The sequence below is a fragment of the Rhinolophus sinicus genome, chromosome 11, assembly GCF_057876585.1.
Source record: "Rhinolophus sinicus isolate RSI-liver-muscle chromosome 11, RSI-T2T, whole genome shotgun sequence".
Lineage (NCBI taxonomy): Eukaryota > Metazoa > Chordata > Mammalia > Chiroptera > Rhinolophidae > Rhinolophus > Rhinolophus sinicus.
This window is the reverse complement of record NC_142511.1, coordinates 23981225-23993408: the sequence shown is the minus strand read 5'-3', so window position 1 is coordinate 23993408 and position 12184 is coordinate 23981225. Positions and strand designations below refer to the sequence as shown.

The 12184-nt window shown below is 53.8% G+C and overlaps 1 protein-coding gene across 2 annotated transcripts in view; it reads right to left on the bottom strand.

The window, feature by feature from the left end:
- Nucleotides 1-12184, bottom strand: part of PIK3C2B (phosphatidylinositol-4-phosphate 3-kinase catalytic subunit type 2 beta) — a 66202-nt gene that overhangs the window by 29685 nt on the left and 24333 nt on the right. Inside the window, exons 1-10 of one of the 2 annotated variants that reach the window (XM_019711444.3) lie at nucleotides 10701-11081; nucleotides 9218-9318; nucleotides 8483-8637; nucleotides 8066-8186; nucleotides 5050-5161; nucleotides 4848-4927; nucleotides 4426-4489; nucleotides 2784-2930; nucleotides 2111-2144; nucleotides 723-918 (exon numbers count right to left, since the gene is read on the bottom strand). In XM_019711444.3, coding sequence (XP_019567003.3) covers nucleotides 723-918; nucleotides 2111-2144; nucleotides 2784-2930; nucleotides 4426-4489; nucleotides 4848-4927; nucleotides 5050-5161; nucleotides 8066-8186; nucleotides 8483-8637; nucleotides 9218-9318; nucleotides 10701-10967 — 1277 coding nt within the window. In that variant the 5' untranslated portion in view covers nucleotides 10968-11081. Of the gene's footprint in view, nucleotides 1-722; nucleotides 919-2110; nucleotides 2145-2783; nucleotides 2931-4425; nucleotides 4490-4847; nucleotides 4928-5049; nucleotides 5162-8065; nucleotides 8187-8482; nucleotides 8638-9217; nucleotides 9319-10700; nucleotides 11082-12184 lie in introns of those variants that run through there. The other variant, XM_019711443.3, reaches the window with a different exon arrangement.

The window sequence follows — 12184 nt, the reverse complement described above, 5'->3', positions numbered from 1 at the left end:
GTGGGGGATGCAAACGACATATGCCGGCATGAATGCCAGCACTTGGGGGTCCCTGTGGCTGACAGGTGCCTGACAGAAGAGGTCAGAGAAGGCCCTGGTTTCCCAGGCTGCCTCCTTTGTTCACTGCCAATCGCCCAGAGGAATACATTAAGTGAGGAACAAAGAGAGATGGGGATGGGAGGAGGAGGGAGGGATCTAGGAGGGGGTGGAGCCAAAGGCTTATTCCCTCAGGCCTTGGATGCTGGGGACCTTGCAGAGGAACGGAGGATTACCAAATGACAGTGCCTCTCCACACCCGCCCACCAATGCAGCCCTCAGGAACTTCAGACAAAGGGTCATCTCCCACCTCCCTGCCCCTCCCACTGTGCATCTGCAGGGGAGTGCAGCCATTGGCCATGGGGCATACACTGGATCTGGGAAGTGACCATCTGTCGCCTGTCTCTGTCAGCTGGCCTTGGCTGGGAGGGGGCAGGGATGCCGATGCAGCGAGCTCCGACAGGGAACGCGGAACGGCAGGATCTGCCTGCTGCTGCCTCTTCTCCATCTCCTAAGGGACCTTGTCTCCTTTGGGATGTTCCAGGCCATGTCCCCCCCAGGCACTTGGCTCTCCCCCTCAGCCACCCTAAACCATCATGACACAGAACCTAAACACAGGGCAGTGGAAGAAGCCATTTGAAAGTCAAACTCTGCTTTTCCCTAGAGGCCATCAGGCGTAGGCTCACCTGGCAGCCCAGGTGATGGGGATGCGGTGGGTGGCATAGACAGTGAAGGCCAGGGGTGCAGCAAAATGGCAAGCGTCCTGGACTAGGTCATGCTTGTGGCTCCCATGCACTGCTGTCTGGAAGTCTGCATTGAACGTGCTGCAGTACAGCTCCACCAGTTCCAAGATGGCAGCTGTCAAGGCTTCCACAACCTTCTCTGTGAAAGAAAGGGGTCAGAAGGAAAAGTCATGAGGCCTCAATAAGCCCCATCTTGTTGCCATGGTGCTGAGTAGGATGGAATACCCTAGGAAATACTCCCCAAATGCCAGTCGGTTGTCTAATAGCTGTGACAAAGTTCACCCATCTGTGGTGAAGTGAGAAGAAAGCAGGAGCACATCATGAGCTTCTCATAAAATGACATTAAATTTTAAACATTGTCCTTGGTTTTTTTTTAAAAGATTTTATTGGGGAAGGGGAACAGAACTTTATTGGGGAACAGTGTGTACTTCCAGGACTTTTTCCAAGTCAAGTTGTTGTCCTTTCAGTCTTAGTTGTGGAGGGCGCAGCTCAGCTCCAGGTTCAGTTGCCGTTGTTAGTTGCAGGGGGCACAGCCCACCATCCCTTGCGGGAGTCGAGGAATCGAACCGGCAACTTTGTGGTTAAGAGCCCACTAGCCCATGTGGGAATCGAACCTGCAGCCTTCCGAGTTAGGAGCACGGAGCTCCAACCACCTGAGCCACCGGGCCAGCCCCTGTTCTTGTTTTTATCTATTGCAATTTATTTAATGTTAAATGTCCTTTCTTTTAGGAAATGGTAGGGATCATAATTGTCAGTTACTTTTAAAAAGTCTGCTTGGCAAAATAAAAGTTGATAATTTCTATGTTGGTCCCCAAAATAATACTTTTGGGGACATTTTATTGGTCCATGAAACTCAAAAGACTAGGAATCACTGATGAAAAATCCCAGAGATATGAGCTTTGTAGGACAAAGTTCTGCTTGAAAGACTTAAGAGGAAATCCTAGTGAAAAATTCTTTCTCACCTTCTCCCCAGGCCCACCCTACCTTAGAAATGCAGGGGTTATGAGCAGCCTGGAAAAGAATCACACCCCCCCAAGAGAGTTTTCCCATCTGGAACCCAGGGCAAACTTTGCCTCACCACCCCACCCTCACACTTCCACCACCTAGTCACCATCTCCCAGGGACACCACAGGAATAACTAGTAAAAATAATGAGAAAACATTTTGTGGAAAATGTGCTTTCCAGCTGTGTCCATGCCTCATATAGGAAAACACACACATAGGCAGACCTAGAGCCATCAATCAACGGGGCCAGAGAGAAAAAGGCGTCTGGGCCGAGCTCACAGTTTTCAGCTGCCCCTACTGGATAAAGATGGAGAGCAGTTCCCTTACCTCGGTTTTCCCTCACAGCCAAGACGGCGGGGTCCTATTGAAGAGAAAGGAAAGGGAGAGGAGCTTCAGGCCCAGAGCCTTTTCCGTCACAGCTAGAAAAAGAGCTTTTCACAGCTGCACTCATCTGGACCAGACTGGCCTGAAGTCTGAGGAGCAGAGATTCCCCAGGGAGGATGGAGTAATGGTTTGCACCAGATCCGTCTGAAGGACAGTGAGCCAGACCAAGGGTAAAATCACCATGTCCACCCAGATGAGACACTCCAACCCTCAGGCCACTCCACTACAGACCAAGGACCTGTCATGCTGTCCCTGTCTGCACAGCACAGGACCCCCACTGTGGACTCACGAAGCCCCTGGCTCAGGGAGATTTTGGTTTTGCACACTGATGGGTACACAAACTGCCGGCAATGCCTGTGATTATGAGCCTGGGCCCATAATTTTTGCTAGTCTGGGCTCCCAGCAATCAGTCCCAGGGGCAGACCCTGGCCCTCCCTCATCAGCCAGAAGAGGGTCATACTTGACATCCATTTCCCAAGAACTCTTGGTGGCTAAACTGTTCAAACATGAAAGATGGAGGTGGAGAGGGGAGTCTTTCAGTAGTTGGACAGCTAATTACCCAGTTGCCTGTGAATGTTCCTCTCCTTCCCCATGCTAGTGCTCTGGGCCCCGTTACCTTCTGAATTTTAGGCTGCACGCGGGAGGGGCAGGGGGGCAGCTGGTTGAGAGCATTGGTGATCTCAGGGGTCTCCACGGCAGCCAGGGCATTGCAGATGGCCTTCACGGACTGGACCACCCTGTCAGCCTTCAGTGGGAAGTCGCCCTGTGGGAGGGGGCACAGTGAGGCCGGCAGGCCTGCACTCTCAGCCTCTAGCACCCAGTGGTGAAGGAATAGGCTGGGGGGAGTGTGGGCTCATGACCCTCAGGAATAACTAGTAGAATCCATGCTTTATTTTCAAACACCCATCATCAGCTAGTAATCGCTCCTACTGAATTAAATGAGGCACACACACGTTCCCCAGTTCTCAGCCATCCTCCCTGAGCTTCCGCTTATTTCCACTACAGTCTGCTTATACTATACACACACACACACAGTCTTCCCCAGAGACACGCAGTTTTTAAAAAGTGAATCCAGAGGGACTAGCAAGGAGGCCAGAGACCACATTCAGGCCCCATTTGCCCACGCAGCCTTATTTCTCATATTACTACCCAGAATTTCCAGATAGAGCTCACCTCAGTACCACAGACACGCCATATCCCTTCGCTGCCCTCTGCACTTTGGCCCTGACAGTTTTCTCTTTTGGAATTCCCTCATCTGTCCTGCCCTGATTACCTATATAAATTCAAATCATGGACCAGCTGAAATCCAACCTCCCTCCCAAAGCCTCCTCTGGCCAAGTCCCCTGTCTATCCCTCTCCAAGAGCTCTTGATGAACTCATTACCATCCTGTTCTGTCTCCTAATAGCTTCACATTACTATTCCATTTTTCTAGCGGGAACATAAGCTCCCTGAAAGCTAAGACAATTCTTATGCTGCTCTAAACCCAGTAGCCACTAACATAGGGCAAGACTAGTGCAGAGAGTGTTCACAGAACTGCCCCCCCTCCCTACCCCCCCAACCCCTCCTCCCGCTCATCACAGGAAAAGTCCAGACAGAGGCTGCTAGAGAAGGGATTCTCTCAGTGGGGAGAAGGCTGAACTAGATATAATGCTGAAATTCCCCAAAGGGAAGAGTCTGTGAGCACTACTGACCAGATCAGAGATCAGTGATTGTTTCGAAGATCCCACCTGATTTTCTTTAGCTTCACAACATTTGGGGCAAATGTTTATTCCCATGGTTTTGTGGCTTAAAACTCCCTGTGAATCTAATTGAGGAGAATCCTGGTCCTTCCCTGCCTCTGGGACCCTCCACCTCCTGACGGTTTTCCACTGTGTCACCAGAACCTCAGGGCCTCTCAGATCAGAAGTTCCTGGGCATTCACTGCTCACAGGACATACCCAGTGCATGTTCAAGTACAGCAGCTGGGCGACAACTGTATGTCCCTCAGCTTTGGAGGTGCCCTACTCTAGAGACAGGGATTGGGGCACGGCTCCTGACCTACTTCTACAGAGGCGCAGAACCCCTCTCCACACACTCGCCCGCTGCCCAACAGCCAACAGCCTAGGTTTGCCCCTGAGGAAGGAAAATGAAAGACGTGCTCTCCTGACACATCTTCAGGGTCTATTCCAGATCCCTTCTAGAGCTGCCTGCTCCCAGGAGGACTGGGGGAGAAGTGGGGGTGCTTGGGCAGCTGGGCCAGCCCAGGACCGATACTCACATCAGCCAGCAGGAAGGCATCCACCTCATTGTGGTAAGTGTCGAACAGAAGACTCAGGGCCTGCCTGGGGAGTTGGGGGCAGGGAAAATCATAGGAGAGGTCAGGACAGACCCCGGGTGCTGGGAGACCCACTTTCTCCCTCTCTCTCCATAGCTCAGGACTCCAACTCTGGTTTAAAGGAGTTTCCACTGTTTCGATATGTCCCATGGAGGGTGAGTCCTTTCTACTTAGCCACCTCTCACCTGCAGAATGATGATAAAGTACTAGAGGGAAGAGGCTTAACACACCTGGAGTGGGGGTCTTCCCCGTAAGACTCGGGCCCTAGCACCTGCAAGAAGCCCTGGCAGAGACCAGCCAGGGTATCTCCTGGGACCCCTCCGAGCTCCTGCTTGGCCCACACCCCAGAGGGCGCTCACTCTCACCTGCTGATAGTCTGCTTGACGGGCCGCTCCTGCAGATGGACGAGGTAGTTCAAAGTGGAGGGGCTCTGGTCATCATTTACCTGTGTAAGAAGTGCCCTACTCAGGGAGGGGTGCTGCCTTCATCTCAGCCCGGTGCTCCTATCCCACTCCCAATGAACGTCTTCCATACCACCCTCTGCCACCCCACCTCCCCTGCACGAACCGTCCTGGCCAGGTTGCTGTGTACGGCTTTCTGCTCCATTAGCTGTAGTCGAATGTCAATGTCAAACTTGCAGCAGTACTGAATGTACTCATGGCTGCCCAAGGCGTGCTTGCTGGTGGGACAGGGAAACAAGACCATTAGCATCCTGGGGACTCAGTAGGAAGGAAAATGTCGACCTGAGCCTTGGGGAGAAAGAAACAGGAGGAAGGGGAGGTGAAGGGACAGGGGGAGGGGTAGTACCTGTGTTGCTCCCCCACCTTGGCTCCTGGAAAATGTCATAGTAGAGCTCAGGGAAGGAACTGAGGTGAGTCTAAAGAAAAGCCACCTAATACACAGAACCCTTGGTCTATACAAACATTGACTTTCCCAGGTATTTATTACCTGTTTTGTTATGGCTGGTTCACACCAGGGTGGGAACCTCTGGTGGGGCGGGAAATAGAGGGCTTCTCAGGGAGCAGTGTTTAAACCCCATTCTCTTGTCTTTGGTATATGGGACATGTTGGAGGTCAGCCTGTGCTCAGGCTTGGGCGTGGAGCTCAGTAAATGACACTATACCCCCATTGAGGTCCTAAGTCTCCCACTCCCTACCATTATCAACTGGGGTGCTGAGGTCAACCAAGCAAACCCAAAAAGATTCCAGATCTGTTATCCTGAAGCCCATCAAAAGTCTGCTTCTCCCCTCCCTCTTGTGGGTCCTGCCTGATTGTGAATAACTGTATAAATCTCTTGGACTTCCTGACAGACACCTGCTTGCATGCCATTCCTACTGCTCAAGCGACAGCATGTAAGGCCCCCCCCACACACCAGTGTCAGAAGAGGCCTAGGGAGTCCCTCCATGATCCAGCCTCTTCTTCACTCCCAAATCACACCTCACTCAGAAAAGAAATCCAGAAGAAGGGCAGAGTGAGCCCCACCTGCAGGCCTGTGCTAAGTCCCAGCAGCTGGGGCACAGAAGCCGGAAAGGGACTTCCTTCCTCAGCAGAGCTGGGAGTCTAGGCCAGCAATGGAGGGGACAGGGAAGGAGCGAAGGGGAGGAGTGTGCCCTACGTTCCCGGGGCCCAAGGGCAGTTGGGGTCCAACTAGGCCTTAAGGGGGCTCTCAACATCCTGAGGGGCCAAACCTCTGATGGAGGTCTCAACCTGCTAAGTCTGTGCTGCAGCCAAAACCTGGGGCTGGAGAGGCTGGGCTGTGGGACAGGTCTAGTGGGAGTGCCCTGAACGGCAGGAAGAGTGTTGTGGGGGTGGGGCAGGAGGCAGGAAACCCAACCCTCCCCCCAGGACTGTCTCAGGGTTCTTATCTGAGAGCAGCCTGCATCCTGGACCTGCCACTCTCTCTGGCACCAGCCCCTCCTGCTAAGCAAGGGTGGGAGACCACAGGGCTTCCTCGGGAACTAGGAGCTTTCTGGAACCCCCAGAGGGTTTTTTCCACCCCACCCAAGGCAGCTGTCTCGTGCTCAAGGATCTGGACTTTTCTGTTGGTGGGAGGGAAGAGAAGAGTCTGGGCAGGGGAGGGAGGCTCCTGGATGGGAATCATGGACACAGGTTCCCTGGGCACTTGCTCAGCATTCTCTGTGGACGGGCTTCCTATGTGTGCATTCAAGTAAGAGTGGGGGCGACACGACCCGAGGCCCATCCATGCTGTTGCATCTCACTCTGCGCTCCACCTGGGTCTTGGCAGGAAATCAGAGCCTGACAGCTTATCGACCACCTCTGAACTCGGGGGTTCAAAGTCTAGGGGACCTACAAAGGAAATGACAGTATCCGTCTGATCCAATCCCCAGGAATTCCTTTTTGGACTGGTCCTTCCCTGCGAACATTTACTGATGGCTCATTGGGTCATTCTCACATTTAATCCTCACATTTTATGGAAGAAACGAGGGTCCAGGTTTCACAACTAGTACGTGGCCAGAAGCCAAACCAGCTCTACGTGCTCCACTGTGCTTCCTGCTCCCTTACGACAGTGGCAGGATGCGTGGAAAGGTCTGCCCCAGGAGACCCTGAGTCTAGGACCCCTCTCATTCCTCCAGGTTTGGAAAGCAAGGACACTCGGAAACATCTGAACAGCTCTCCCTGGAGTTGTGCTACAAGCCCTACACCTTTCCTTTTCCAGTTGAGGACACAGAGTCCAGAAAGGGCCCACAACATCCCTCAGGGCAACAAAAGCAGCCGAGAGCTGCTCTACCATAGATCAACCATCCTTGCACCTATCTACACCTGGATGTAAGAAGGAGCACGTGGTGGCACTTACAGGCTCTCCTAAGAACTCCGATACGGGCCTCTCCTTTCCCTACTCCCTAGACCTGCTTTCAGGGACCACAGGCAACCAGAAGCTTGGGAAGGAGAGCAGATCTCTTTCTTTCCTTATCTGCTGCCCTCTGGCTGACCCCACAGCCTGCCTGCCCGTGGTGCCACCTGAGGGGTGTGACCCGCGCACTGCAGCCAGCACTCCAGACGGGATTGCTGCCAATGGCCCCCATCAGACTGCCCAGGGAGGCTGCTTGCTGCAGGGGGCACCGGATGAGAGGCCCGGCGGCGAGCGTTTGGTGAGGAGGATAACCAGCTGCACGTGCCGGTGGGAAAAAGCTTGTTGGCAGGGGAAGGGGGAAGACAGACCAACTGGGATTCCTCCCCTGGGTTCCACTGGGCACTTCTGCCCAGTCCTCCTTCTGCTCCTTGCCATTAGGGTGCCACACGGGCCCCCCACACACACACACCTCTCCACATGCAGAAGTCTGCAAACAGATACGGCCTAGTCTTTGCCTAATCCCAGCTCCAAGCTCTTTCCACAGATTTGGCTCAGGAAGGAAGGCGGCCAACACTGCTGGAAGACAGAGCCCTGGGGCAAGTGCGACGTGGCTGAGAGTGCGCTCGACAGCAGGAGTCCTGCCTGTCAGGTTGCGGGGGGGCTGCCAGGCCCAGGCTTGGCCCGGCACCTCCCCTAGGAAGCCCCTGACAATCCTACTACCCAGAAGGCAGGTGCCAACTCCTACCCTGCTTGTCCCCACCAGTTCACTCACTTCTGCAGGAACTCCTCCAGCCCACAGGGCTTCAGCACAAAATCACCCACATCCACATCCCTCAGCTCGTCGTGGGTGTAGCACAGCGTCTGGTAGATGAGCAAGTCCACAGTGGAGGAACCTGCAAGGGGCGGAAGAGAGGAGCGATGACGGGGGCACTGGGGCAGGCGGGGCTCAGCATCTATCCTGATGCCCCCATTCCTGGCTCAGTGTGCTCCAGGGCTGTTACCAACCAGATAAAGCAGTTTGGAGCTGGAGGAAGTGACCCTGGACCTAAAAAGCTGGCCCCGGAGCCAGCCTCCCAAAGGAGCTTCCTCACTGCCCCTCATCTGGGCCACATGGTAGGGTGGGAATCGAGGCCAAAGGATCCTACCCCACCTCCAAGGAGGCTGACTCCCCTCCCCCCCACTAACTTACAGTTGCAGGTAAAAGTGAGTGGCTCCCGCAGACTGTCACACAACACCGTCACCTTCAGGTTGACCTCATCCCCAAGGTGCTCTGGGCTTGGGGTGACAGCACTCCAGACATATCCAGTGAGGAGGTAGTCTTGGATATCAGAGCCAGATCGAAGGCTGTGCAGGAAGAGAGGGGCTCGCTCTGTCTTCAGAAGAGAGCAGTGAGAAGAGGCCTGCTGGGACCCTCCCGCCCCGAGGCCCGAGGCCTGAGGGCCCTCTGTCCCTACGCAGCCCGCCCCTCCAGGTCTGTCGGCCAAGATGAAAGCCATACGGAAGCGGCTCTGGGAAACCGTATTCTTGACACATTTGCTACAGTTGCAAAATGTTTCCCAAGCCAAACTGAACAGTAGGGATAGTTCCATGCTAAGTGCAATGGAAAATTTTTCTGAATCCACTTCCTTTTTCTTTTAGCTCCAGATAACGCTCTCATCTCCATCTGGGGTGCACTTGCTCCAAAGGGCAACTGAGCCTGAAGTGATGGAGTAGTTTGACTGTTAGATCGAGGTTTTATGAATTTTGTACGAAATGTGAAATTTCTAAGATTTCAAAGAGCCTGTAAACACCTGTTCTAGGAAGCATCCCATAGCTCTGAATGGAGATTTACTCAATGTGGCTCTTCTTCCTTCCTAGAAAAAGGAAGGTGACCCTTTTCCCCAGGCCCACAACCCTCCACAACCCCCCGCTCTTTAACTCTTACGTATCCAGCATGTGGCAAAATGCAGCAACTTCCTCGTCTCTCTCCTCTGAGACCTCGAACAACTCGTGGCCGTTGGCGACAGTGTGGGGCCGGGAGCCCACCTTTAAGAGAAGAGCAGTTGACTCAGTGCCTTTTCCCTCGTGTCATCTTCTTCCCACCCCTTGCAGATCTAAACTATTAAACTCTAGGTGGGAAGACTTCCTAGGCATTCAACATTCAGTGAAAGGGGAACAAGAAAATATGGGAAATCCTAGGAGACCAAGAGTCAAGTTGAAAGAGAACACTTGAAGCTTTGGCTAAGTCTGGAAGCCTGGGTGGATGGACAAGAGTGTGGGCAAACCTGCTTCCCAAGGGGACAATGTCTAACACGCTCAATCCAGCAGGTCAGGCGGCACACGGCACTGCTGGGCGGCTGGGCTCCCAGAGGCTGGCAGGGAGCTGAGCAGGCAGCTGTTTTTCCTGCCACACCACGGAAGCCAGGGCAAGTGGGTTGCCAGACAGTCCCCAGGCAAGCTGGGCCCTGGGCCTTAACATCCATAGCAAGCCCTGGGGACCCAATACAGAGAGACCGAGAACCCTTAGATGGAGGCAATGACAGACACACATCCCTTCTTGGTCAATGCTATTTGAGGAAAGTGTCAGAGCAGCTTTCTGGGCAAAGGGGAACCTGGGAAGAAGGTTTCGCTCTTCCTGGCTCCCAAGTCTTCTGGTTCTGAACAGCTGTAATGTCAGGGAGCCTGCCTGAGTCCCACTTCCTGTATAAGAACACATATGCAGTGGTGGGAAGTCTCTCAGACAAGACCTCAAACTGCCTCCGTATCATCGCAGCATTGCTTTCACCCAGCCATGAGGAGTGAGTGCTAACGCTCTCCGGCTTGGTTGGCTGCCCCGGCCCCAGAAGTAGGAAGTAGGAGAGCTGGTGCATGACAGGTTTCTGCCTGGCAGCCTAGCCAGAGCCTCCAGGGGAGGCCACCCCAAGGGAACGAAGCTGCAGCTGGGACAGAGTGCTGGCAGGCAGTCGGTGTCAACAGCTGCTTCCGGGAGCCCAAAGCTCAGGTCTGCACACACAGCAATGCCTCACCTCTCCTTCTCCCTCTGGCCATTCTCATGTCCTCCCGCCCCTCAGGCAGAGGGCACCACTGAGCTCCTCATTTGAATATCCAGTGTTTCCTCTGAGTGACCCTCTCCCATTAGCCTTGCTCCCTGGGTGAGCAGGGAGGGAGTGTAAAGAGCAGAGGGCAGCAATGGGGCAGTTGGCATGTGAGGCCCTGGCTCTGCCAAGTTCGTGCCTGTGTCCCAGTCAAAACAATAGTACCACTGTCAGCAATTAACCCACAAAAGTGAGAGTGAGAGCGACAGAGCAACAGAACCAAGACAGAGAGACAGAGTGGGGGCAGGGAGGGAACAGAGTAGCTACTGAAGGCCATTTTCATGCCCTATCAGTACCACTCCCTGGATCCATAAGAAAACAAAAGCCACTTACGTGTGCCCTGTTGGCAGGCCCTGGTAGCATCGCCCGGTACTGGCTGGGGGAGTCTGCCGGGCAGAGGCTGGCAGCAGCGGTACCAAGCTGATATTTGGAGCCAACCATTTCCAGGGCTGGCTCCGCAGGCCTGGGGTAAGGTGGGTCCCTCCGGCTGGCAGCCCGACGAAGGCGGGGCGGTGGTACAGGCCGAGAGCCCGAGGGGTGCCCCTGCCCAGTGAGATGGGCCCCTGCTCCGAGTTGAGGCGGGGAAGACCAAGGCCGCATTTCCCCCCTAAGAATGGGCAAGAGCTTTGTGCTTTGCCCTAGCTTCTTCAAGGAGACTCTGGACCGATCTCCCTCTCAGAACTCTGATGACAAACAGGGGATGGAGGAAAGGTGAAAGAGTAGGGGGAGGAGGAGAGAGAGGGAGTGACGGAGGTGACCACCTACCAGGGTGGCAGGACCCAGGGAGCAGGCCCAGCTCTGTGCGAGGAACTCGGAGCTTGGAATAAGACTCTCCCTGTCCCTATAAATAGCGGGAACAGCCCCACCTCTCAGAGCAGGGCCTTTAAAAAGCCCTGAGCGCTACAGCTGTGACTTATCCCAGGCACTGACGCTGCTTCGGGGGCTCTATCAGCAGAAGCACAGGAAGGAAGGACCGTGTGGCTTTTCCAGAGCTGTGAAGGATCCCAATTGCTGGGATACAAGGTGGGAAAGCCCCAGTGCCCCTTAGACAATGGACAAGGAGGAAGCAGGGATGGAATGAAGTGAATGCTCCTTCCTATATTCAACCTCAGGCGTGTCTCCTGACTCCTAGGGCCAGGGCTTCCAGGGCCCAAGGGGAAAACATAAAGCAATCTTCAGGTCCCATCCATGGAGATGCTGCTGGCACTTTTTACACCAGAAAAAAGATCAAAGCTGCCCTGGAAACCACCCTGTGCTTCTTTATAAATACTTTGTTATTTTATACTATGTACTGATAAAGGTAAAATTATTACTGTCACGCTGCATATTTTTCTAAATATTTTCAATGTGAAGAAGAGATGAATGGTGGTGATAGTCACAGAACAATGTGAATGTACTTAATGTCACTACTCTGTATTCTTAAAATTGGTTAAGACGGCAAATTCAATGTTATGTATTAATTTTACCACAATGAAAGAAAGGGAGACAGACACGGAGACACAGAGAGACAGAGAGAGAGGAGAGAGAGACAGAGGGAGAAAGCAGGACAGAAGGAAAGAGACAGAGAGAGACACAGAGAGAGAGAGACCGAGAGAATGAGAAAAAGCCAGCCTGGGAACGAGAGAGACCAGGGCTTTGTTTGTGCCTTGGACCATCACGCAGTGTCGCTGAAGGGTCTGGACCTGGGTCTGGTATTCGGTAAGCACACAACAACGGTTAACATGATTGAGCCTCAGCGCCATGCAGCACTTTGGGCAGAGCAAAGTCAGAAAGTGGAAGCAGCAACGCTCCAGTCTACAAGGCCATTCGGCCGCAGT